At 46.3% G+C, this 25712-nt stretch overlaps 1 protein-coding gene across 2 annotated transcripts in view; it reads left to right on the forward strand.

The window, feature by feature from the left end:
• The window catches only part of RPS6KA5 (ribosomal protein S6 kinase A5), a 70053-nt gene extending 44823 nt beyond the window's left edge, over nt 1-25230 (forward strand). For both annotated transcript variants that reach the window (XM_073578177.1, XM_073578176.1), the window contains exons 10-17: nt 8748-8873; nt 10014-10147; nt 11716-11809; nt 12783-12953; nt 15335-15526; nt 15819-15978; nt 16426-16589; nt 18885-25230. In XM_073578177.1, coding sequence (XP_073434278.1) covers nt 8748-8873; nt 10014-10147; nt 11716-11809; nt 12783-12953; nt 15335-15526; nt 15819-15978; nt 16426-16589; nt 18885-19118 — 1275 coding nt within the window. In that variant the 3' untranslated portion in view covers nt 19119-25230. The remainder of the gene's footprint in view (nt 1-8747; nt 8874-10013; nt 10148-11715; nt 11810-12782; nt 12954-15334; nt 15527-15818; nt 15979-16425; nt 16590-18884) is intronic.
• The last annotated feature ends 482 nt before the right edge of the window (nt 25231-25712 follow it).

Below are 25712 nucleotides of genomic sequence, written 5' to 3' on the forward strand. Positions count from 1 at the left end.
CACATGGTGGGGATCCCTACATGGAAGAAACTGCATTTCTGCAAGACTTGTAGTTTGTGAGCAGCGACAATGGGCAGCAACTACCCTAACGTATCATCTGAGGGTCTGCAGGGAGCAGGTAGTGATGTCTCTATCAGGAGAGACCACCCAGAATGTGAATGTCAATGGGAAACTCTACAGACAGTGAATAAGCAGGTCATGTAACGTAGGATCATATAATGTATGTACACAGTGACTGCACCAGCACAATAGTGAGTGCAGCTCTGGAGGATAATACAGGATGTAACTCAGGATCAGTAATGTAATGTATGTACACAGTGACTGCACCAGCAGAATAGTGAGTGCAGCTCTGGAGGGTAATACAGGATGTAACTCAGGATCAGTAATGTAATGTATGTACACAGTGACTGCACCAGCAGAATAGTGAGTGCAGCTCTGGAGTATAATACAGGATGTAACTCAGGATCAGTAATGTAATGTATGTACACAGTGACTGCACCAGCAGAATAGTGAATGCAGCTCTGGAGGATAATACAGGATGTTACTCAGGATCAGTAATGTATGTACACAGTGACTGTACCAGCAGAACAGAACCAGCTCCTTCTTTTTTTTTTTTTTTAAATTCGTTTATTAAACTGTAAGCAGTTATATAAAACACACATTTAGTACAAGATGTTAAGCTTGATACACAGTATATACATGCTCAGATAACATGAAAACGTGAAGCATAATATATACATCAGTTGTGTGTAAATAAAGCAGACGTAATATCAATTGAATCACAGTAATGTTGTGTTATGTTATTATACCAGTAATAAACCTGCCTGGCTTTCAAACCCTACCAACATCTACCAAAACATAAACTATTCCGCAGCCTACGTCTATATAATGAGCAGTTTACTGTGCGGCGCCTCCGCTCTGCAAAGTGAGGTGAGAGGAGTTCCACCTCTCCCAAATCTTTCTGAATTTGCCCGGGCATCCTCTATTCTGATACAGTGTACGTTCATGTGGGATAATCGAATCTACCAGAGTGATCCAAGACCCAAGAGAAGGGGGTGAATTCCCCATCCACCGTAATGCTAGTATCTTCCGTGCTATGAACAGTGTCTCCCGTAGAAAAATCCCAACTTAATGACCCCATGTTTCCTCATCCCACACTCACAAATCAGTGGCTCAGGGGGAACAGGGGTTTGTACCAAGGATGTTAATAATGACGTCACCCCTCTCCAGTATTGGGCAACAACAGGACAGCACCACATCATATGAATAAAGTCTGCATCTATTGAATGACATCTCAAACATTCCGATGACGGGTATCGGCTCATCTTAAAGAGTCGGATTGGAGTCAAATATGATTGATTAATAATATACAATTGTATAATCCTGTTGTTGGCCAACGGAGACACCCAGATTGGTGATTCCAGGATTTCTTCCCATTCTTCACCCTGTGTATCTGGGATGAGCCTCTCCCATTTCTTCTTAACGGAATCTAAAGCACATTCTGTCCCCACTGACAACACATATGTATATAGAGAGGAGATGAGACCCTGAGGGCCCTGTGATTTGAGAATCCCTATCAGGGGTAGAGACGAAATGGCATTCTCTATACCCATACATCTCACGTGTGATTGAAAAGCTGATCTTAGCTGTAAATAACGGAAAAACTGGGATCTCGGGACACTGCGATTAACTTGTAATTGCTCAAAGGGTACCAATGTTCCATGATCATATATATCACCTATCGTAGAGACACCATATTGAGCCCAAAACTCAGTGGATGGATGCTCCAGTAGTATCAGGAGGTGGTCATTATTCCATAGGGGCATTTCAGCTAGAACATCCCCAAATCTAACCACCCCCTTAATCTGTCTCCATATCGATCGTGCCATACGAAGCAGAGGTAACAGTTTCGGGACATTTATTTTCCTCATTTCCAAAAAACACAGTGGGCAACTAATCCCTGTAGCATGAAGTAGATGACTCTCAGAATTCAGGAGACGACCTCCAGGCATCCATGTACTTATGGCCTTGGCCTGTCCAGCTAAATAATATAGAAAGAAATCAGGTAACGCTGCCCCTCCTCCTCCCTTGGGCCTCTGTAAAGTAGTAAGTTTAAGTTTAGGCCTGGCTTTCCCCCAAATAAAGGATGTGGTTTGGGAATTCAGATTAGCAAAAAAGGATCTGGGCACCACCACCGCACTATGTTGAAGAAAGTAGCTAAGCTTGGGGAGTAATATAATTTTAATTAGATTAATACGTCCGGCTACAGACAGTGGAAGTTTACCCCAAATCGCAAATTTATCTTTGACCGTCTCCAGCAATGGTTGTATATTGAGTTGCAGATCAAATTTACTACCCTGCGAAATATGAACACCCAAATATTTAAAACTGGTTACAATGGGCAGTAAGGAGAGAGTCTCAAGTCGTGGCATTGGAGCATGGGAAAGAGGCATCAAAGCAGACTTCTCCCAGTTTATGTATAGGCCAGAATATCTACTGAATTTATTTATGGTAGTGATCACTCTTGTCAGGGTTTCCTCCGCTTTGTCCATAAATATCACCATATCGTCAGCATATAGGCCTATGGTATCTGTCCGACCTGCTATTTCTATACCAGCAATATCAGGAGAAGATCTTATACGAATTGCCAGCGCCTCAATAGCAAGAGCAAAAAGGGCCGGGGAAAGGGGACACCCCTGACGAGTTCCCCTATGTAGTGAAAATTATTCAGATATGGAGTTATTCACAATGACCCGGGCCTTGGGCTTCAAGTATAAAACGTTGATCCCCTATGTAGTGAAAATGATTCAGATATGGAGTTATTCACGATGACCCGGGCCTTGGGCTTCAAGTATAAAACGTTGATCCCCTATGTAGTGAAAATGATTCAGATATGGAGTTATTCACGATGACCCGGGCCTTGGGCTTCAAGTATAAAACGTTGATCCCCTATGTAGTGAAAATGATTCAGATATGGAGTTATTCACGATGACCCGGGCCTTGGGCTTCAAGTATAAAACGTTGACCCATTTTTGGAATCTATCACCAAATCCATACCTCTGCAAACATGCACGGAGGAAAGGCCATTCAAGCGAGTGAAAGGCCTTAGCCGCATCCAGCGATGCCAGTGCCCATTCATTATCTGGTACCAGAGAGCTATATTGGATCACTGACTGGACTCGTCGTGTATTTATGGAGGTGCTCTTCCCCGGCATAAAACCCATCTGATCAGGGTGTACAGGATATAATATAACTGAATTTACTCTTTTGGCCAAGATTTTTGTAAAAATTTTATAATCCACATTTACTAGTGAGATAGGCCTGTAAGATCCACAATCTAAAGGATCCTTCCCCTCCTTTTTAAGAACTATTGTATTGGCCTCATAAAAGGACTCCGGCATGCATCCCCCCTCCCAAATCCCACGAAACACCGTCAGCAAAAGGGGTGCCAATCTATCTTGATATTTCCTATATAACTAAACAGGAAATCCATCCGGCCCAGGGGCCTTCCCAGAGGCCATGTCTTTTATGGCGTCCTCTACCTCCTCCAGAGTAAACTCTGCATCCATAAAGGCCTGTTGGGAAGGACTTAGCGTAGGAAACTCTATATCTGACAAATAATTTAGACACTCTGGGCCATCCACATCAGTTTTAGAATTGTACAATGAACCATAATAGTCAGAAAAGCATTTTAGTCTCTCCTCAGTTGAGGAAACCAAAGTACCACCCGAATCATGAATCTGTAGAATTGGGTTAGTTGCATTATGTTGTCGTACTAAGTAGGCCAGAAATCTACTTGCCTGATTCCCCATTTCAAAATAAGACTGCCGGGCAAAAAATAATTTACGTTTCGTCTTGGTGTCAGTGTGTTGAGCATATAACCTTTGAGCGGTCAGCCATTACAGTTATTTTGATCCGATATATAGGCTGCCTCCGAGTCTTTCAGACGTCGCTCCATCTCGCCATCCTCCTTCGATGTCACCCGCTTAATGTGAGAAATCGTAGAGGATAGACAACCCCGTAAATAGGCTTTAAGAGCATCCCAAAATACATTAATATTTCGGGGTTCGGGGTGGGCCGAGACGAAGCAACGTAACTGATCTATCGTTCTATCAGGGGACGTCATCAACTTCAGCCAAAAAGGGTTCAGCTTCCATGTTATCCTATTAGTCAATGGCCCATATTTAAGCTTGAGAATAACTGGACTATGATCCGAAATCCCCCTACTTCCATGTTTAATATCATCCACCCACGCTGCCAGACTGCTGGACCCAAAAATGTAGTCTATGCAAGACAGAGAGCGTTTAGTGGAGGAATGGCAAGTGTATTCCCTCGTCTCTGGATGGCGCATTCTCCATAGATCCAGCCACCCGCTACCCGCCATGAATTGTGACAGTTGGGATGTGCCCGGGGGGGACGGGACCGTACCCTGTATTCCATCACCCAGCCTCAATTTATTAAGACGGCTATTCATGACCAAATTAAAGTCTCCCATACAGATGACATGTGCGTCTGGGTAATTTAAAGCAAAGCTCATTGCCTTCTGAATAATTGATATATTGGCCGGAGGGGGATTATAAATACAATGACATATTTCTGAGAATTAATCAGCGCATGCATGAACACAAATCGTCCCTCGGGGTCCTTCCGGGCCTCCCTGGCCTTCCACCGAACATTCCTATGGATTAACAGTGAAACCCCCCCTTGAGTAGCTGGTGTGAAAAGCATGTAGAAACCATTGCACCCACGGTTTCTGTACCCATCGAACCGTATCTCTGGTCAGGTGCGTCTCTACCATAGCCACAATGTAAGGACGATAATGTCTAATTTGTGAGAACACCTTAATTTTCTTTCAAGGGGTTTTTATGCCTCTTACATTCCAGGTCATACAAATCAGCTCAGAACCCATTCCCCTGCATCTGTATATGATGCATAAGGGTGCCCGATCCAGGTGCAGAGACCCCACACAGATAGCAGAATTTGGCGTCGGCTGCGGCCTCCATCTAAACAACTATAAAAGTTAAAACTTTTCAAAAAGCAAAAGCAAAACAGAAACCTAGTAACATAGGCGTACAGTCTTACGCCCCCATCAAAAGATAAACAAGGGGATACCATCACTGAGTACAGCGTCCGGTATAGCTGGTATCTGGGAACTCGCCAAGAGAGCTCCAATTAGACCCTTAATTAAGAGGATCTGAAGCAACAGCCGCCACATTAGGATTCTTTCGCAGGGGATCCCCTGTGGGACCGCAGCCACTCAGTCACCTCCGCCGGATCTGTAAAAAATACGGAGGAACCCTCATGAACAACCCGAAGTCGGGCCGGATATATCATCGAGTATACAATGTTCCTGTCCCTGAGTCGTTTCTTGATCTCGGTGAACTGTGCCCGCTGTTTCTGCAGTTCCATGGAGAAATCCGGAAAGATGGAAACGACAGCATTGTCGAACTTAATAGGATTTTCAGTCGTGCCAGACGCAGAATGGTATCTCTGTCCTTACAATTAAGCAAGCGAGCCATGAAAGGTCGAGGTGGGGCCCCCGGAGGCAGCGGTCTTGTAGGGACCCTGTGAGCTCTCTCAACAGCGAACAATGAGGAGAATTCATCCCCCAGAGAGGTTTTAAGCCAATCCTCCAAAAACTGCTCAGGATGCTGACCCTCCGAGCGCTCAGGCAGACCAACGATACGGATATTATTCCGGCGCATTCTGTTTTCCAAATCGTCCGCCTTTTGCTTCCAAGCATTCATGGAGCCCGCCACCTTTGTTAATTTAGCTTCCATGGGTGTAATGGTATCCTCCACCTTGGACACCCTCGTCTCCACCTCCGTATTGCGTCCCCTCATGGCCTGCATGTCCTGACGAATTCTCCCCACCTCCGTATAAACATCCTCCATTTTCTCCGTCGGGGATGTCCTGGTCAAGGAGATAGCCTGCATCAATTGCTCAGATGCTTGTTTAAGGGTCAGTTCCTCCTGTTCCATCTCCTCCTCACCCCCAGAATGGCGATTTTTGCGCTGTGCTTAAGAGGAAGTGCTCCCATTATGTCGTGCACTTTCAGCGGGGTCCGGTCTAGCAAACTCCTTCAGTTTCTCCGCTGCCGCTCCTGACCCTTTTAGTCGGCTCATGATTATCTGCAGCGCGGTCAGATGGAGCAGCTGAAATGTATGGCCTAGGTATCACCACCAGAGATGGAGAATGCAGCAGGGCTGGAAACAGTTAATTATATATCAGGCTGCAGAAGGATGCCTCTGAGATTATGAGGACTGCAACTAAGTACGGTGCAAGTCTTTATGGCCAGGGGAGGGAGAGGGGGGGCCCCACAAAAGCAGCTGCAGTAGTGGAGGGTGTACTGAGCCTCCTCTAGTGATGGCGCCAGCCGGCGCAGTGAGCGGGTTATAGAAGAGGAGTACCGCGCAGGGCCCACTTTTTCAGGGCACTCACCGCGCGTCTCCTCCGATTGCCTGTGAGTTTCTTCACTGCCCGGCGGCGGTGCAGCAACGTGAACCGGCGCTGCAGCTCTCTGTAGCTGAGCCGCGCGCCCAAGATGGCCGCCGCCTCGTGGGGAAGCCTGCCGCCCACTCCTGTCTCCCCCGCCGCCCGCTCTCATAAGCCGCCTCCCGACCTGCCGCGGGGTACCCAGGGGGGCCTCGATATCCAAGAGGGTCCAGCCAGCTGTAGGTAAGCCACAGGAAGGGGGTTCCGGGTTCAGGATCTGCCAGGATAATGAGGAGCTCTCTTTACCAGCGTCCTCTCTCTCTCTCACGGCATAGCCACGCCCCCCAGCCAGCTCCGTCTTTGCTGTCTTGGGATATGTTGCAGTCGAGATGACATGTCTCAGATGCTCTCACCTTGGCATGAGCACTGGATGGATCTGTCACTTAATTAGAAGCTTTGTTGCTCTATTTCCTCAGTATTTGGCACCTCTGGAGACAACTGAACGTTTTCACAAGTGCAGGAACAGCTGCAGTGTATTTTTATCCTTTTTATTTTTAACTTCTGTGCTATGTTTGCCCATGTGAGGATTACAGAGTTTGCTCTGCATCCTCGGGCTCCTGCTTCCCTCATATTGTATATGCTCGCTATATATACAGTGGGTACGGAAAGTATTCAGATCACTTTAAATTTTTACTCTGTTATATTGCAGCCATTTGGTAAATTCAAAAAAGTTCATTTTTTTTCTCATTCATTTAGACGCTGCACCCCATCTTGACTGAAAAAAAAACAGAAATGTAGAAATGTTTGCAAATTTATTAAAAACTGAAATATCACATGGTCATAAGTATTCAGACCCTTTGCTCAAACACTTATATTTAAGTCACATGCTGTCCATTTCCTTGTGATCCTCCTTGAGATGGTTCTACTCCTTAATTGGAGTCCAGCTGTGTTTAATTAAACTGATAACACTTGATTTGTAAAGGCACACACCAGTCTATATAAGACCTCACAGATCACAGTGCATGTCAGACCAAATGAGAATCATGAGATCAAAGGAACTGGCCAAGGAGCTCAGAGACAGAATTGTGGCAAGGCTCATATCTGGCCACGGTTACAAAAGAATTTCTGCAGAACTCAAGGTTCCTAAAGAGCACAGTGGCCTCCATAATCCTTAAAAGTTTGGGACCACCAAAAGTCTTCCTAGACCTGGCCATCCAGCCAAACTGAGCAATTGTGGGCGAAGAGGCTTGGTGAGAGAGGTAAAGAGGAACCCCAAGATCACTGTGGCTGAGCTTCACATATGCAATAGGGAGATGGGAGAAAGTTCCACAAAGTCAACTACTACTGCAGCCCTCCACCAGTCGGGCCTTTATGGAAGAGTGGCCCAACGGAAGCCTCTCCTCGGTGCCAGACATATGAAAGCCTGCATAGAGTTTGCTAAAAAGCACATGAAGGACTCCCAAACTATGAGAAATAAGATTGTCTGGTCTGATGAGACGAAGTTAGAACTTTTTGGTGATAATTCTAAGTGGTATATGTGGAGAAAACCCGGCACTGCTCATAACCTGCCCAATACAATCCCAACAGTGAAACATGGTGGTGGCAGCATCATGCTATGGGGGTGTTTTTCAGCTACAGGGACAGGACAACTGGTTGCAATTGAAGGAAACATGAATATGGCCAAGTATAGAGATATCCTGGATGAAAATCTCTTCTAGAGTTCTCTGGACCTCAGACTTGGCCGAAGGTTCACCTTCCAACAAGACAATGACCCTAAGCACACAGCTAAAATAACAAAGGAGTGGCTTCAGAAAAACTCTCTGACCATTCTTGACTGGCCCAGCCAGAGCCCTGACCTACACCCAATTGAGCATCTCTGGAGAGACCTGAAAATGGCCGCCCACCAACGTTCACCAACCAACCTGACGGAACGGAGAGGATCTGCAATGAAGAATGGCAAAGGATCCCGAAATCCAGGTGTGAAAAGCGTATTGCATCATTTCCAAGAAGACTCATGGCTGTACTAGCTCAAAAAGGTGCTTCTACTCAATACTGAGCAAAGGGTCTGAATACTTATGACCATGTGATATTTCAGGTTTTCTTTTTTAATAAATTTGCAAAAATTTCTACATTTCTGTTTTTTTTTTTTCAGTCAAGATGGGGTGCAGATTGTACACTAATGAGAAAAAAATGAACTTTTTTGAATTTACCAAATGGCTGCAATGAAACAAAGAGTGAAAAATGTAAAGGGGTCTGAATACTTTCTGTACACACTGTATATTACTATACTTTTTGTGTTTGATTTTTTGCAGGGTTACTCTTTTGTTGCTCCATCCATCCTGTTCAAGCCGAATGCAGCCATCGCAGACACTGTGCAGTATCACTTGGGAACGGAACGACCGGGAGTCACAAACATTGCGAGGAGTGCCATGATGAAGGTACCAGAGCAGACACCTCAGCAGATGCAGAACCTCTTTCTGAACAGGAAATGGAGTTAGATGTCACTCACAGATTGCATGACATAATCTGATTTTCTTCAAAGTTGGAATCTACATCTAAAGTTTTAGGCCGGCTTCACATTTGTGGATGGGCGAGCTGCGGACTTCCTCAGTGAAGCTCCGCCCACTGCCACACGTCCGGTCAGCTCCACCTACGTCCACATACTTCTGTATGCGGCTTGCGTACCCTATCTTTAACATTAGGTACGCAGGTCGTGCGGATGTATGCGGATGCCTCAGCATGCGTCGTTTTGACAATGCCGCGACCCGCGTCCAACGCATCATGTTGGAATTTTATACGGTCGCCGCATCGTCAAAACGACGCATGCAGAGGCATCCGCATGAACTGCGTACCCAATGTTAAAGATAGGGCCGCATGCAGAAGTATGCAAATGTAGGCGGAGCTGACCGGAGGAGGTGCGGCAGTGGGCGGAGCTGACCAGAGGAAGTCCGCAGACGTCCGCATCTCGCCCATCCACAAATGTGAACCTAGGGCAAGCCACCATCACTCAATGGCGTCTGTCACACTGCGGCCCTAGGGTTAGGCTCATCCCGCTATTGCCTGATGACGGGCCCCCATAAGCTACAGTGTACTTACTCCCAGCCTCCGAGGGGTTAATCATAATGCTTCACTCTGCCAGCTTCCCTTGGTTTAGGGGTGGGCTCACTATAGGGGATCAAGAACCTGCAGCACTCCAGCTATTGTGCAATTACATCTCCCATCGGGCACTGACAGCCTATGACTGCCAATGAATGCTGGGATTTGTAGTTTTACAACAGCTGGAGAGCTGTGGTTGCTGATCCCTTGCAAGAATGATGGTGATGTATTGCGAGGAGTAATGGCACCAGCAGATGGCAGCCATCTACCCAGTTATGTCATGTCAGACGGTGCACATCGCCGCAGTACCAGGGGTCTTGGATATCCGTGGGAAATCCCCTCACAGCAGCACATTTCTCCTTCCTCTGATGTTTCCTCCTTGCGGCCTCTTTGCTTATTTCTTTATTTTCTGGAATTCACATTCCAATATTTTTTTTGTTAAGTGCTAACTTATTTACTGCGTGTCATTGATTTCCTGGCAGGACTCCCCCTTTTATCAGCACTACGAGCTCGATCTGAAGGAGAAGCCGCTGGGAGAAGGCAGTTTCTCCATCTGTAGAAAGTGTTTGCACAAGAAAAACAATCAGGAGTACGCGGTGAAAATAATCAGCAAGCGGTATGTGGCCCGATAACTGCAAAGCTCCATGTGCAAGGGGCCTGGAAACAGTGCACATCCCCGGGGGGCCGCGCTGTATTGCACATTCATAGGTTAGGCCGGAGCAGATGGAGGGGGCATAATCCAAGATGTTTCCATCACTGTGGGAGGAGGTAACAAAATGTATCAAAACCTAGATGTGGTGATATGAAATTCATTATTCTCAATTATACACAGTAACAGCTTGTCACCCACTACTGCCGACAACCAGTAATGTATGTACACAGTGACTACACCAGCAGAATAGTGAGTGCAGCTCTGGGTTATAATACAGGATGTAACTCAGGATCAGTAATGTAATGTATGTACATAGTGACTGCACCAGCAGAATAGTGAGTGCAGCTCTGGGTTATAATACAGGATGTAACTCAGGATCAGTAATGTAATGTATGTACATAGTGACTGCACCAGCAGAATAGTGAGTGCAGCTCTGGAGTATAATACAGGATGTAACTCAGGATCAGTAATGTAATGTATGTACATAGTGACTGCACCAGCAGAATAGTGAGTGCAGCTCTGGGTTATAATACAGGATGTAACTCAGGATCAGTAATGTAATGTATGTACACAGTGACTGCACCAACAGAATAGTGAGTGCAGCTCTGGAGTATAATACAGGATGTAACTCAGGATCAGTAATGTAATGTATGTACACAGTGACTGCACCAGCAGAATAGTGAGTGCAGCTCTAGAGTATTATACAGGATGTAACTCAGGATCAGTACAGGATCAGTAAAGTATGTGCACAGTGACTGCACCAGCAGAATAGTGAGTGCAGCTCTGGAGTATAATAAAGGATGTAACTCAGGATCAGTACAGGATCAGTAATGTATGTACACAGTGATGGCACCAGCAGAATAGTGAGTGCAGCTCTGGAGTATAATACAGGATGTAACTCAGGATCAGTAATGCAATGTATGTACACAGTGACTGCACCAGCAGAATAGTGAGTGCAGCTCTGGGGTATAATACAGGATGTAACCCAGGATCAGTAATGTATGTACACAGTGACTGCACCAGCAGAATAGTGAGTGCAGCTCTGTAGTATAATACAGGATATAACTCAGGATCAGTAATGTAATGTATGTACACAGTGACTACACCAGCAGAATAGTGAGTGCAGCTCTGGGGTATAATACAGGATGTAACTCAGGATCAGTAATGTAATGTATGTGCACAGTGACTGCACCAGTAGAATAGTGAGTGCAGCTCTGGAGTATAATACAGGAGGTAACACAGGATCAGTAATGTATGTACACAGTGACTGCACCAGCAGAATAGTGAGTGCAGCTCTGGAGTATAATAAAGGATGTAACTCAGGATCAGTACAAGATAAGTAATGTAATGTATGTACACAGTGACTGCACCAGCAGAATAGTGAGTGCAGCTCTGGGGTATAATACAAGATGTAACTCAGGATCTGTAATGTAATGTTTTAAAGGCAGACGCATAATATGAGTTTTCTCTTGGTTGTTGTGTCTACTAATCACATTAGAACACTTTTCACTTCTTCGTCTTTCTGTATGTAGAATGGACAGTAATACCCAGAAAGAAATAGCAGCGATGAGGTTGTGCGAGGGTCATCCTAATATAGTGAAGTTATATGACATCTATCATGACCAGGTGAGTAAATATTGTCGCCTACTGATATTCCTGCAAGAATTGGATTAGAAACATCTATGTTGATTCACAGATACTACTGTTGCACCAAAAATACAGAACTCCAAAATTTTTGCATGATATTGGACTCAGAGACAACCCTATGTGCAATAGATGTAAGACTCAGTCTGCGGATCTTATTCATATGATGTGGTCTTGCCCCAAGCTGGATCGTCTATGGGAAGAAGTAGTTGATATCATTAACAAAGTTTATTCGGGGGGGCTGGACTGCTCACCTATGGTATGTGTATTGGGGTATGTTGAAGATCTAATGACAGATGAGTATGGCAAAATAGCGGTAGCTAGAATGTTATATATGTTTAGAAAGTTGATAGCACAGCACTGGTTGGATGATCAGACGCCCTCCATTCCGGAATATATTAGTAAGGTGAATTGGGTGATTAACATGGAAAAAGCAATTTACTTGAAGAGAGGCTGTATAGGAAAATTTGAAAAGATTTGGGCATCATGGATAGACAGCTCGGGCCTTACATCCAGAGAGTTACAGAGATTCCGATTAGGTCTCATTTGAGTGTACCTTTACTGAATTAAAGAGAAGTTTTGTCTATATGTAGCACATCTGGAGCCTCTCCTGTATCTCTACTTACTGTTATTCAAGGAGACGTTACATTGACGCTATATAATAATATGTTTATTTTTGTTAAGATGGGGGACAATTCAGGGGGAGGGGGGTGGTGTAAGGGGACTGCGTTCCCCAGGGTTGTTATACCTGTTTTGTTGGAAAATGTTCAAATAAAAAATATCTGATTTAAAAAAAAGAAACATCTACCTATATTGGGTAAATTAAAATGGCTGATAACAGCATCTTCTCAACCCTTTTATATTTTAAATTCTTTGTTCCTGTGATCAGTGACATGTTATTCTTTCCTCAGAAGTGTGTTTTGCGTTTTCTCACTCTTTCTGTACATTTTCGCAGCTTCACACGTTTCTCGTGATGGAATTACTGAAAGGAGGAGAATTATTTGAGCGAATCAAGAAGAAAAAATCATTTAGCGAGTCCGAGGCTAGCCACATCATGCGCAAGCTGGTATCCGCTGTCAGCCACATGCACGATGTGGGGGTCGTACACCGTGACCTGAAACCAGAGGTACCGTCCAAACGTGAACACTCATTTATATGGATTAATTCAGAACGGGGGGTGCGAGGGACAGGACCTCCAGTAAGATTGATTCTTGGGACCCTCTACAGAATGCAAAAGTTAGCTGGCAGCATAGATCAGATCCCAACTGCATCATTCTTCATTCATTTCAAGGAAATGGGGCTGCATTTTGCATATGGTGGGGGCCTGAAAGTCATAAAAAATGACAATGTCTCAGAAGATAGGTTTGAGTGAGGGGTGTAAGGTTCATAGATGACAAAAAAGATGAGGGGCACTTGTGAGGGGGGCACAGAAGGTGGTAAGAGGACTATGGGCAATGGAAATGGAGGACAGAAGATTTCCAGGGTTCTTTTGAGTTGGGGGGGCAGCCAGTGGGGAGATAGAAGGATCAGGTGGGCTGTTTGGGAATGGGGTTGAAAGTAAAAGGGAATGGGTTCTTATATGCTGAGATTGGGCACACGGTATTTGGGGGCAATATCCTCCACCCGGGGCTGTCCTCCCTGCAGGGTCTGCTGCACTGGGCTGGTACTGAGGACGTCCGCCATGGGTAAATGTGAGGATGTGTGCGCAATGATTAGCCCAATATACACTGCTTAAAAAAATAAAGGGAACACTTAAACAACAGAATATAACTCCAAGTAAATCAAACTTCCATGAAATCAAACTGTCCACTTAGGAAGCAACACTGATTGACAATCAATTTCACATGCTGTTGTGCAAATGGAACAGACAACAGATGGAAATTATTGGCAATTATCAAGACTCCCTCAATAAAGCAGTGGTTCTGCAGGTGGGGACCACAGACCACATCTCAGTACCAATGCTTTCTGGCTGATGTTTTGGTCACTTTTGAATGTTGGTTGTGCTTTCACACTCGTGGTAGCATGAGACGGACTCTACAACCCACACAAGTGGCTCAGGTAGTGCAGCTCATCCAGGATGGCACATCAATGTGAGCTGTGGCAAGGTTTACTTTTTCTTTCAGCGTAGTGTCCAGAGGCTGGAGGTGCTACCAGGAGACAGGCCAGTACACCAGGAGACGTGGAGGGGGCCATAGGAGGGCAACATCCCAGCAGCAGGACCGCTACCTCCGCCTGTGTGCAAGGAGGAACAGGAGGAGCAATGCCAGAGCCCTGCAAAATGACCTCTAGCAGGCCACAAATGTGCATGTGTCTGCACAAAAGGTTAGAAATCGACTCCATGAGGATGGTCTGAGGGCCCTACGCCCACAGATGGGGGTTGTGCATTTGCCACACAACACCAGGATTGGCAAATTCACCTCTGGCGCCCTGTGCTCTTCACAGATGAAAGCAGGGTCACACTGAGCGCATGTGATAGACGTGACAGAGTCTGGAGATGCCGTGGAGAGCGATCTGCCTGCAACATCCTTCAGCATGACCGGTTTGGCAGTGGGTCATTAATGGTGTGGGGTTGCATTTTTTTGGAGGGCCGCACAGCCCTCCATGTGCTCGCCAGAGGTAGCAGGACTGCCATTAGGTACCGAGATGAGATCCTCAGACCACTTGTGAGACCATATGCTGGTGCTGTTGGTCCTGGGTTCCTCCTAATGCTGGACATCGTCAGACCTCATGTGGCAGGAGCATGTCAGCAGTTCCTGCAAGATGAAGGCAATGAAGCTATGGACTGGCCCGCCCATTCTCCAGACCTGAATCCGATTGAGCACATCTGGGACATTATGTCTAGCTTCATCCACCAACGTCACGTTGCACCACAGACTGTCCAGGAGTTGTCGGATGCTTTAAGTCCAGGTCTGGGAGGAGATCCTCAGGAGACCATCCACCGCCTCATCAGGAGCATGCCCAGGTGTTGTAGGGAGGTCATACAGGCATGTGGAGGCCACACACACTACTGAGCATCTTTTCCTTGTCATGAGGCATTTCTACTGAAGTTGGATCAGCCTGTAATTTGATTTTCCACTGTGATTTTGAGTATCATTCCAAATCCAGACCTCCATGGGATATTCATTTTGATTTACATTGATCATTGTTATGTTTTATTGTTCCGAACACATTCCACTATGCAATGAATAAAAATTTGCAACTGGAATATTTCATTCAGAGATATGTAGGATGTGGTATTTTAGTGTTCCCTTTATTTTTTTGAGCAGTGTATTTCAAAAACTGTGCTGCCCCCTAATGAAAAAGTTTAGGAACACAGCTGAAAGGCACAGTAGGTTCTATGGGGGGTGCTTGGTGGTCTTTAGTAGGCGGGGCGCAGGGAGGAAAGGGTCCACTACACTGCCCACTACAGCTGTCATCATGTACCAGATATCTCTTGATGTCTAGCATTTCTAGCATTTCCTATTGTTCATACTGATTTGGATTTATTTTTTTTTCTTTTGTCTCCAGAATTTCCTATTTACAGATGAAAGCGATAATTCAGAAATAAAAATAATAGATTTTGGATTTGCGCGGTTAAAGCCACCAGATAATCAGCCGCTTAAAACCCCCTGTTTCACTCTGCATTACGCCGCACCGGAGCTGCTGAACGCCAGCGGCTATGATGAGTCATGTGACCTCTGGAGTCTGGGAGTCATTTTAGTAAGTGGAAGGAAGAATTAACAGCTACCTTATGGGGGCCATCCCGAGGGGCACTGATAATGGAGGAAACCTTGTGATCACTGATATTGTGGTATTTTGCGGCCCTTGACATTGGGTCAATATTGAGCTTTCATAGACTGTGGAGTAAGTTTGTAATAAACTTTTTAGAAAAACTTTATTGTAGGCCCCCTCATGCAGCCCTTGGACCTAGAACGTTTGTGCACCCCTCTTATGCAGCCACTTTTAATAGGGAATACTCTGATAAGTAATTGTGAAGAATTCTTCCTCGCAGTATACGATGCTGTCGGGTCAAGTACCTTTCCAGTGTCACGAGAAGACTCTGATGTGTGCCAGCGCAGAGGACATCATGAAGAAAATAAAGCAAGGCGACTTCTCTTTCGAAGGCGAAAGCTGGAAAAATGTGTCTCAGGAGGCGAAGGATTTAATCCAAGGTACAAATCCGGCTACTTTCTGCCTCTATATTGCAGAGCTGATCCTGGCCTGTACAAGCATCAGGACTCTGCAGCTCGGAATAAGTATTGGCCCCCTATGTCCATCTTGTCAAAGTCTGAATGGTGATGGGACATTGATGGATATCACAGACCCTGCATGTAAATGAATCGGACCCTGTAGTGCACCCCATCATTACATCGCCAGGTGACAGGATGGGATGGGTCATTGCATTGTGCAGAATTGCTGTACCCATCGTGGCTGAGGGATGGAGTCCGAGGTATTTTACCCCTTAATATAAAATAATTGCAGCCTCCATGGGGCGCCACTTCTACTACTGCATATGGCTGTTGCAAAACTACGCAGCTGTCATTGGATTTTAGGGAGTGGTCGTTTATCACCAGATGGACGCTGCTTACAGTTCTTCAGCTTTTCTTTTCTCTCCTCAGGGCTTCTTACTGTAGATCCAAATAAAAGAATCAAGATGTCGACCCTGAGATATAACGAGTGGCTTCAGAATGGCAGCCAGTTATCTTCCAACCCTCTGATGACCCCAGATGTCCTGGGCTCAGCCGGAGCGTCGGTGCACACTCATGTCAAAGCTACGTTTCATGTAAGATTATGTTTCCGCTCAAGGGTTTTTTTTAGCCGTCGGATAACTGAATATTTGCACCTTCAAAAACCTGCAACTTTCCAGATCAAAGATTGGATTGAGGGCAGATAGTCCCGGCTATGAGCGGCTTAGGGGTACAGTGGGATTGGTGTATGAAAAGTAGAACAATATATAGAGGTTGTAGTGCGGCCCAGTGATATTCTCCAGGGGAAAGCACTCTGCTTGTCGGCCGTCCGCCTGCCTGCGTGCTCTGCTTGTCGGCCGTCCGCCTGCCTGCGTGCTCTGCTTGTCGGCCGTCCGCCTGCCTGCGTGCTCTGCTTGTCGGCCGTCCGCCTGCCTGCGTGCTCTGCTTGTCGGCCGTCCGCCTGCCTGCGTGCTCTGCTTGTCGGCCGTCCGCCTGCCTGCGTGCTCTGCTTGTCGGCCGTCCGCCTGCCTGCGTGCTCTGCTTGTCGGCCGTCCGCCTGCCTGCGTGCTCTGCTTGTCGGCCGTCCGCCTGCCTGCGTGCTCTGCTTGTGGGCCGTCCGCCTGCCTGCGTGCTCTGCTTGTGGGCCGTCCGCCTGCCTGCGTTCTCTGCTTGTCGGCCGTCCGCCTGCCTGCGTGCCCTAATAACCATAATAATAATTTTATTTCTATACCACCAACATATTTCGCAGCACTTTACATTATAGAGCAGACTTTTACAGACAATAGATATTACAGCATAGCAATAATCACATAGATCAAACAGATACCAAGAGGAATGAGGGCCCTGCTCGCAAACTTACAATCTATAAGGAAAAAGGGGAGACACAAAAGGTGGATGGTAACAATTTCTTTCATTGTTCGGACCAGCCATAATGTAAGCAATCGAGTGTTCATGTAATGCTGTATGAACCGGTTATCAGCCTAAGTATGTAACAGTACAGACACAGAGGGCTATTAAATGCATAAAGCATGTGAGAACATGATGTGAGGAACCTGGTTATGGTAAAAATTTTAAATGGGCAACACAGGGGTAGTTAGGTTAATGCGTTGAGGTAGTAGTCCAGTCTGAAGAAATGCATTTTTAGGGCACACTTAAAACTGTGGGGATTGGGGATTAATCGTATTAACCTGGGTAATGCATTCTAAAGAATTGGCGATGGGAGAAGGAGGTTCTGATTATTGAGGATGTTAACCTCAGGTCATTCGCAGAACGGAGGGCCCAGGTATGGTGGTAGACTGAGACAAGGGGGGGAGATGTAGGGTGGTGCTGAGCCATGGAGTGCTTTGTGGGTGAGGGTAATAAGTTTATGCTGGATTCTGGAGTAGATGGGTAACCAGTGTAGTGACTGGCACAAGGTAGAGGCATCGGTATAACGACTGGTGAGGAATATGATCCTGGCTTCAGCATTAAAGACAGATTGGAGAGGGGAGAGTTTGATATGAGGGAGACCGATTAGTAGAGAGTTACAATAGTCCAGACGAGAATGAATAAGAGAAACAGTAAGAGTTTTTGCACAGTCGAAAGTAAAGGCCCCGTCACACATAGCGATCTCGCTAGCGAGTCACAATTTTTGTGACACAACAGCGATCTCACCAGCGAGATTGCTGTGTGTGACAGCGATCAGAGACCGGCCCCCCTGCCGGTATCGCTGATCGCTGCAGGAAAGGCCAGGACTTTTTTTGGTTGCTGGTCTCCCGCTGGCCACCACGCATCGCTGCGTGTGACAGGCGGGAGACCAGCGATCTGCTGGTAACTAATGTACACATCGGGTATCCAAGGGACGTGCGTCCCTTAGATACCCGATGTGTACGTTAGTTACCAGCGCTCTGATGTAGGGAGCTGGTAACTAACGTACACATCGGGTATCTAGGGGACGCACATCCCTTGGATACCCGATGTGTACGTTAGTTACCAGCTTCCTGCATCAGCGCGCTGGTTGCTAACGTACACAGCGACGCTGGGCGTCGCTGTGCTGATCGCTGGTGAAGCTGTCTGTTTGACAGCTCACCGGCGATCACATAGCGATTCACCAGCGATCCTGACACATTGATATCATTGTCAGGATCGCTGGTGAGTCGCTATGTGTGACTCCAGCCTGAGAAAGGATCGAATTCTAGAAATGTTTTTGAGGTGCAGATAACAAGAACGAGTCAGTGATCAGATGTGGGGGGGTGAATGAAAGCTCGGAATCAAGTATGACCCCAAGACAGCAGGCATGTTGCTGGGGAGTACTGGTGATGCTCTGCTTGTCAGCCATCCCCTTGCCTGTGTGCTCTGCGGGCCCGGACTTGCTAATGTCATAAAGCTGATAAACTAGTTTGTCTCCTCAGGCCTTCAACAAGTACAAGCGGGAAGGTTTCCTCCTCCAGAACGTGGACAAGGCACCTCTGGCCAAACGCCGGAAGATGAAAAAGACCAGCACAAGTACAGAGACGCGGAGCAGCTCCAGTGAGAGCTCCCACTCATCCCACTCCCAGGGTAAAACCTCTCCGACAAAGACTGTGCAGCCGGCCAGCCAAAGCGACCGCAATAACCCCGACACAATCTTCCAGTTCACGGACTAGAGACCTCCCAAGAGTCCGGGACACGCCAGTGGGCTTGCAAGCAATTTAGCCATTTAATAAGAACCAATTGGTGCTGCAAGGGCTTATGGGAGTGGGGTGGAGGTGTGAAAACTTTGGCATAGAAGGTCTGGAGAGCGGTGCTGCGAATACCCTCCTTTCCATTTTCCCTGAGGATTTTAAGGGCTCTTGCAAACAATCGCAAATCTTGCCTTAATTCACCCCACGACTCCAGGGAAGGCTGCCATTTATCCCAGAAAGGTTTGACCTGTCTGTCGATACCGAGTGGTCACCCGGGGGAGGCTTTTATGTGCGTAAATGATACAGCAGGCCTATGCAACCTGTGAGCTGGAGCATGCTGAGACTTGTGGTTTTACTAACCTTCCCCCAGAGGAGCCACTGTCTTTAACCCTTTGCGTTCGGCCTGTCCTAGTCCTTCATTTCAAGTAGAGCCCAGATTCTGGCTCATTTCTGGCACGTAGCGCTCGTTGTGCCGCCAACAGTGATTGCGGGAACGCACTAGGATGCAGTTCGGCTTCATCCCGCAGACACCCGCAGGGCAGCAATGTTTATTTCTTTTTCAATTGCTTTCTGGGAATAGTGCGTTTGGTTTTAGAAGCCGAAGTAACAAGTGTGAGAAACACAAATGTTCTTGAGGTTTCTGGCGATGAAGGTTTTTATGGTCCGGAGAGTTTTCCACTGTGAGTTTACTGCACTAGTTAAAGGGGGGCTTTATTGTTGGGGTGCAGGACGTCGCCCCATCCCGCCTCTTTTTATACATGAATCAGACTTGAAGCTTTTGTACTGTAGCGGGTGAGGACGTTGGAGCATCGGTCACTCGCTCAGCGAGTGCTCGGCGCTTCCTGTGAGCCCCCCTCGTGCATTTTGTCCCATCGTTCATGTTTTTAGTCCAACCCTTTAGGCTTCGCATAGAACGCCTGTCCTGTCTGTGCGTTCCGGCGTTTTTGTACCCCAGTCATAGCATTTTCCATAACGCCATTTTGTAATTGATAGGGGAGAGGGGTTAGTCTGCGCTATTTTTGTGACTTCAGTCCGGTCGTTAAAAAAAAAAAAAAAAGGGACTGGATTTTACATTTCGCACTTTTATTCTTCACCTTCTTGATGACCGCCATATCGGAGGGGTGAGTGGACAGTTAGAGGGTGCGGCCTGCTTGGTCATGTGACTTTTGACGCAGGGCTGTGGAGTCGGTAAGCCAAACCTGCGACTCCGACTCCTCAATTTCCCTTACACCGACTCCAACTCCGACTCCGACTCCACGACTCCGACTCCCACACATATTGCTTATATTTAAGTGAAAAATTTATTGTAGTACAATGTGAACCTCAGACATTTAATCATTTTTATGATCCAATAATCAAGATATTTAGATAGAACAGAATATATATTGGTGTACTACCCGGTTTTCATTCTTTTTGGTACAGATACGATATGGATAGACAGATATGGATAAATGGATAGATAGACCAGATTTCTAATCTGCTTTTGCTATTGAAAACATTATCTATGAGCTCAAAAACCTTTCAGGTGATGCAGTTTTTTAAAAAGATGATCAACTTTTGCAGCTGAAAAACGTATCCTCAAAAAATACAGGAAAAACGCTGTGTGTGAATGTAGCCTTAGATCAGGAATATAACAGCCATTTATAGGACATTTCATAACTTTCCCAAACTCCTATGAAAAAATATTCAGCACATCCTGCATTGAATTACTGTACCCAATTTATTATATATTTTAGGAGTCGGAGTCGGTCCATTTTATACCGACTCCAACTCCGACTCCGACTCCACCAAAATGAGCACCGACTCCGACTCCACGACTCCGACTCCGACTCCACAGCCCTGCTTTTGAGCGCTCGGCGACTTCGTCACAGAGATGTATGAACGAAAGGTATCGGTCACCAGGAGAAACCCTTTTGTTTGCAACTTCTTAAAAGAATTGCAAATTCTTCCAAAACTAAAGCTGTCCTCTTGCTGTAAGTGAGCGGGAACATCCAGTCAGAGGCCGAAAACTCGTTTTGCTCACGTGGCTGCAGTCCTGGATGATTGTTCCTACCAGAGCCGATGGCGGCATTGCACGCCGTGTCTTATTGGCCGGCGATCCTGCCTGGGAAATGGATTTGCATCTTTTCTGGTCACCCCGAAAGTGTTGGTGGGGAGGGGGGAACCTAGTTTGCATTATATCGTGCTGATCAGAAGCGAAAGTCTGCACCTAGAAGACTCGAGGTGCCCTGTAAAACTACTGCTCAATCGGGTGATGCGATTTACACCTCTGTTTCCTTTTTGGGGTCACGCGCCATCCTCTTGTATCCTACAGACATGTATATTGTAGTCGCCCTTTGGTGCCACGCAGCTTTCTTTATCTTTATAGGGGGGCGACTCTAGGCTGGGACCCCTTTACTGTGGTCTCTGCAAGGTTTCTGCGCGGTTCCTATCGATGTGCTGTTTTTAATCTAGTTTTATACAGATGTGTAATGAGAGAAGAGAGGAAATCTGTGTGTAAAATAATATATTTTTTAATAGAAAATTGTAGATTCTTAGAAGAGAAATTATACGATTATACAGTACCTGCTGCTTGTCAGCGGCTCATTGTGAACTTGCAAACAAGTCAAAAAGGAGCAGCATCCTGACCGGGTGAAAAAATAGACGAAAAACCTTATTCCGCCATAGTACAATGTTTTGACCAGTATGGGTCTTTATCAATACTGGTCGAAACGTTGTACTATGGCGGAATAACTTTTTCTTCTATTTTTTCACGCGGACTGGATGCTGCTCCTTTTTGACTTGTTTGGAGTATTTTATTTCCAGTTGGGTTCCTTCGAGTTGGAGCATGCATCCGCACGTTGATGTGCTGTTGGCTGCTTCCTCCTTTTTTGGACAGTCTGAACTTGCGTCTACGAAGCTTCTTTCTTGAAGACACGTGGCCGATTCATCATTGCATTTGAGCCTGCTTTCTCTCTAAATTGGGGTATTTTTAGTCCGTTTTTGATTTGCGACTTTTTTCCTATTTTATGTGATTTCACCCATGTTATTTTTTTTATTTTTTTTTTTAATATTCGTCATTTTTTTTTTAGATGCTTTCATCCGGATAGTCAATTGTGACTTTTCAAAAAAGTCGCAAAATCCGCACCTTCATTTTTGTGGAAATTTTGGCACTTTTAGCATTTTTGTGAACCTTGTGCCCCATTTTAAATAAATAGGCGCAAAAAAAATGAAAAGTGGCTAAAGAAAAACCCACAATGATGAATCGGGCCTTTGTGTCTTAATTAAAGATTTCTGCTTGCTGTCAGTGAATGGAGCACTTCATCAAATATGCGGCATAGGCTGCACAGTGCACTTTGGGTGTCCCCGGTTTTGCATGTCCCGCCCCCTCACTGATGATTGACCGCGTGCCTGAGCGTTCTCTGCAGACTGCTCACTCCAGGGCAGAGCAGTGGACTGAGCCTCTGGGCCACACCCAGGATGCACCAAACATCCTAATTAGCATAATTGATTAAACTAGAGTTTCTGCAGAAGATAAGCAGCGATGAGATCGTTAGAGGTGCAGTTTTTATAGCATGTCCCTTTAAGCTGTTTACCAGATATCAGATGACAGCAAGCAGAGATTTTTAAATTGTTGATGACTTGATATTGAACTTATTTGGGAGATCGTGAGAATATTTTATCAATATTTTATTATACTGTGATCTGATTTTAAACAGTTTGGGATGAAAGATGATTTCAGTCATCTTGTAGTACTATGAGAGGAGTAGAGGGGGCGCTGTTTACGCCATACAAAACTGTGGTGGTCAGCAGGACACAGATACTTTTCCCGTCACTTGCTCCTCTTGGAAACCACACAGCTGCCTGCAGATGGCTGCCAGTGCAGTAGGGGCCGATGCGGAGTCTGGCAGGGACAAGCTGGGCCAGAGGAGGATGAGGTGGAGCAGGGTGAGCCAAAGCGGAGCAGGACTACATGGAGCAGGGTGGGTCAAAGCAGAGCAGGACTACATGGAGCAGGGTGGGCCAAAGCGGAGCAAGACGGGGCAAAGCTGGGTGGGCCAAAGCGGAACGAGATGGAGCAATGCAGGATGGGCTAAAGCTGAGCAAGACGGAGAAAAGCATGGTGGGCCAAAGCGGAGAATGACAGTGGAGCAGGGTGTGCCAAAGCAGAGGAAGGCAGCATAGTGGGCCAAAGGGGAGTAAGACTGGGGTGGAGCAGGGTGGCCCTAAGTGGAGCAATACGGGTCGGAGCAGGGTGGGCCAAAGTGGAGCAAGACAGTGGAGCAGGGTGGGCCAAAGCATTACAAGACAAGGTGGAGCAGGCTGGGCAAAAGCGGGACAAGGACGAGCTTGGGCTGGTTTTAGGCAGTTCAGGACGGACCGGAGCAGGTGTTGGGCGGTGCACGACGGGCCGAGGCTGGTGCTAGGCGGTGCAGGATGGGCCGGGGCAGGTGTTGGGTGGTGCAGGACGGACCGAGGCAGGTGTTATCCAGTGCAGGATGGGCCAGTGTTAGGCTGTGCAGGACAGGCGGGCATCTTTGAGTAACATTTTTTTGTTTTGTGCTGCTGCCATTTTTTTGTCCCGTTTTGCCTTTGGGTGATATTAATGGCTGCGGTTCGTCTGACAGTGGTGTGGTATGTGATCGGACACTTCAGCTCAAGACTTCTCATGTAGATGATGTACAATATTATTAAAGTAATAGACAGGCAGTCCAATGATAGAGCTGTGAAGCTATTGTTTTCTGGCTTCAGCCTTTCAGATTGAAAAAAGTGATGTTTGTGTCCTTGTGGGAGAATGCAGAGAAGGAGGCGTCTCCCTCCGTCCCCGGGATCGTCGTCTCCTCTGTTCTTGGAGTCTACAGACCACATGGAGATACTTTGCTTCACTTGCGGCCTCCTGTCCTGTCCTCTTATATCCCAATCACATCCAAAGCTGTGTTTACTAGTAACTATGCTCTCCAGTCACATCCAAAGCTGTGTTCATTAGTAACTATGCGCTCCAGTCACATCCAGAGCTGCGTATGCTGTTAACTATGCTCTCCAGTGACATCCAGAACTGCGTTAACTAGTAACTATGCTCTCCAGTCACATCCAGAGCTGCGTTAGCCAGTAACTATGCTCTCCAGTCACATCCAGAGCTGCGTTAGCCAGTAACTATGCTCTCCAGTCACATCCAGAGCTGCGTTTGCTAGTAACTATGCTCTCCAATCACATCCAGAGCTGCGTTTGCTAGTAACTATGCTCTGCAGACACATCTAGAGCTGTGTTCGCTAGTATCTACACTCTCCTATCAGACCACCTTTACTCTATCTCCCAAAATGCACTGCTGTCTACAAACTGGACATTAGAAGGATCCTGAATGAAGCTTTGGATGTGACTAGAGGTTGCTATTAAAGCAAAGTCTTAGCAAAGTGACTCCTTTTAGGTGGAAACATCTGTCTCCTACATAGACTTTATTTTTACAACTTTGGCGTGCTTTTTGGCGCCTTTTTAATACTTTGCGTCTTGCAATAATGATATTAATCGTGTAAGGTACTTGGAGCTATAACTCTCCATTGGGGGCTACGAAGAGGAAAGGGGGTCATGTGGAACAATCTAAACATTGGGCCCCTGTTTTCTAGAAAGCTGTAGTCACGGTGGGACTGGGGGCTCAGGACTTAACACCCCTTTTAGCATCCCTGAGTCCCCCATCTATCGGCCCAGCAGCAATGATTTCAATCATTTATTTATATGGCAGAAGCCGGCGGTGAACCATCAATTTATTATGTTATACCTTGTATCTGAAATCTTATGTTTTGTCTTCTAAGGGACACTACTGGAAACAGTCAGTAGGGAAGGGGTGGGGGAGGGGAGATCCCAAAATTATTACTACCTGGGATTCCTGCTGTGTTGGTCAAAAACACCTGGTGGGGGTTTCTCAGGGGTACAGCATGAATCTGGGATCATTAAAGGGAATTTGTTATCAGTAGGCAACTTTTTAGGGTCATTGATATATATTTTATTATTTAGACTGAAAAACATTCAATACAGAAAAGAAATGTAACAATTCTCCATTCGACTTCTAGATGTCAGCATGTTATCAGCCATTACTGGGGGATGTGACTATAGGACAGGAGACTACAATCTATTACTCCCTGTTATGAGCCATTACTGGGGGAGGTGACTGTAGGACAGGAGACTACAATCTATTACTCCCTGTTATCGGCCATTACTGGGGGAGGTGACTGTAGGACAGGAGACTACAATCTATTACTCCCTGTTATCAGCCATTACTGGGGGAGGAGACTGTAGGACAGGAGACTACAATCTATTACTCCCTGTTATCGGCCATTACTGGGGGAGGTGACTGTAGCACAGGAGACTACAATCTATTACTCCCTGCTATCAGCCATTACTGGGGAGGTGACTGTAGGACAGGAGACTACAATCTATTACTCCCTGTTATGAGCCATTACTGGGGGAGGTGACTGTAGGACAGGAGACTACAATCTATTACTCCCTGTTATCGGCCATTACTGGGGGAGGTGACTGTAGGACAGGAGACTACAATCTATTACTCCCTGTTATCAGCCATTACTGGGGGAGGAGACTGTAGGA

Source organism: Dendrobates tinctorius, unplaced genomic scaffold, assembly GCF_039654945.1.
Source record: "Dendrobates tinctorius isolate UK_male_01 unplaced genomic scaffold, ASM3965494v1 ptg000058l, whole genome shotgun sequence".
Classification (NCBI taxonomy): Eukaryota; Metazoa; Chordata; class Amphibia; order Anura; family Dendrobatidae; genus Dendrobates; species Dendrobates tinctorius.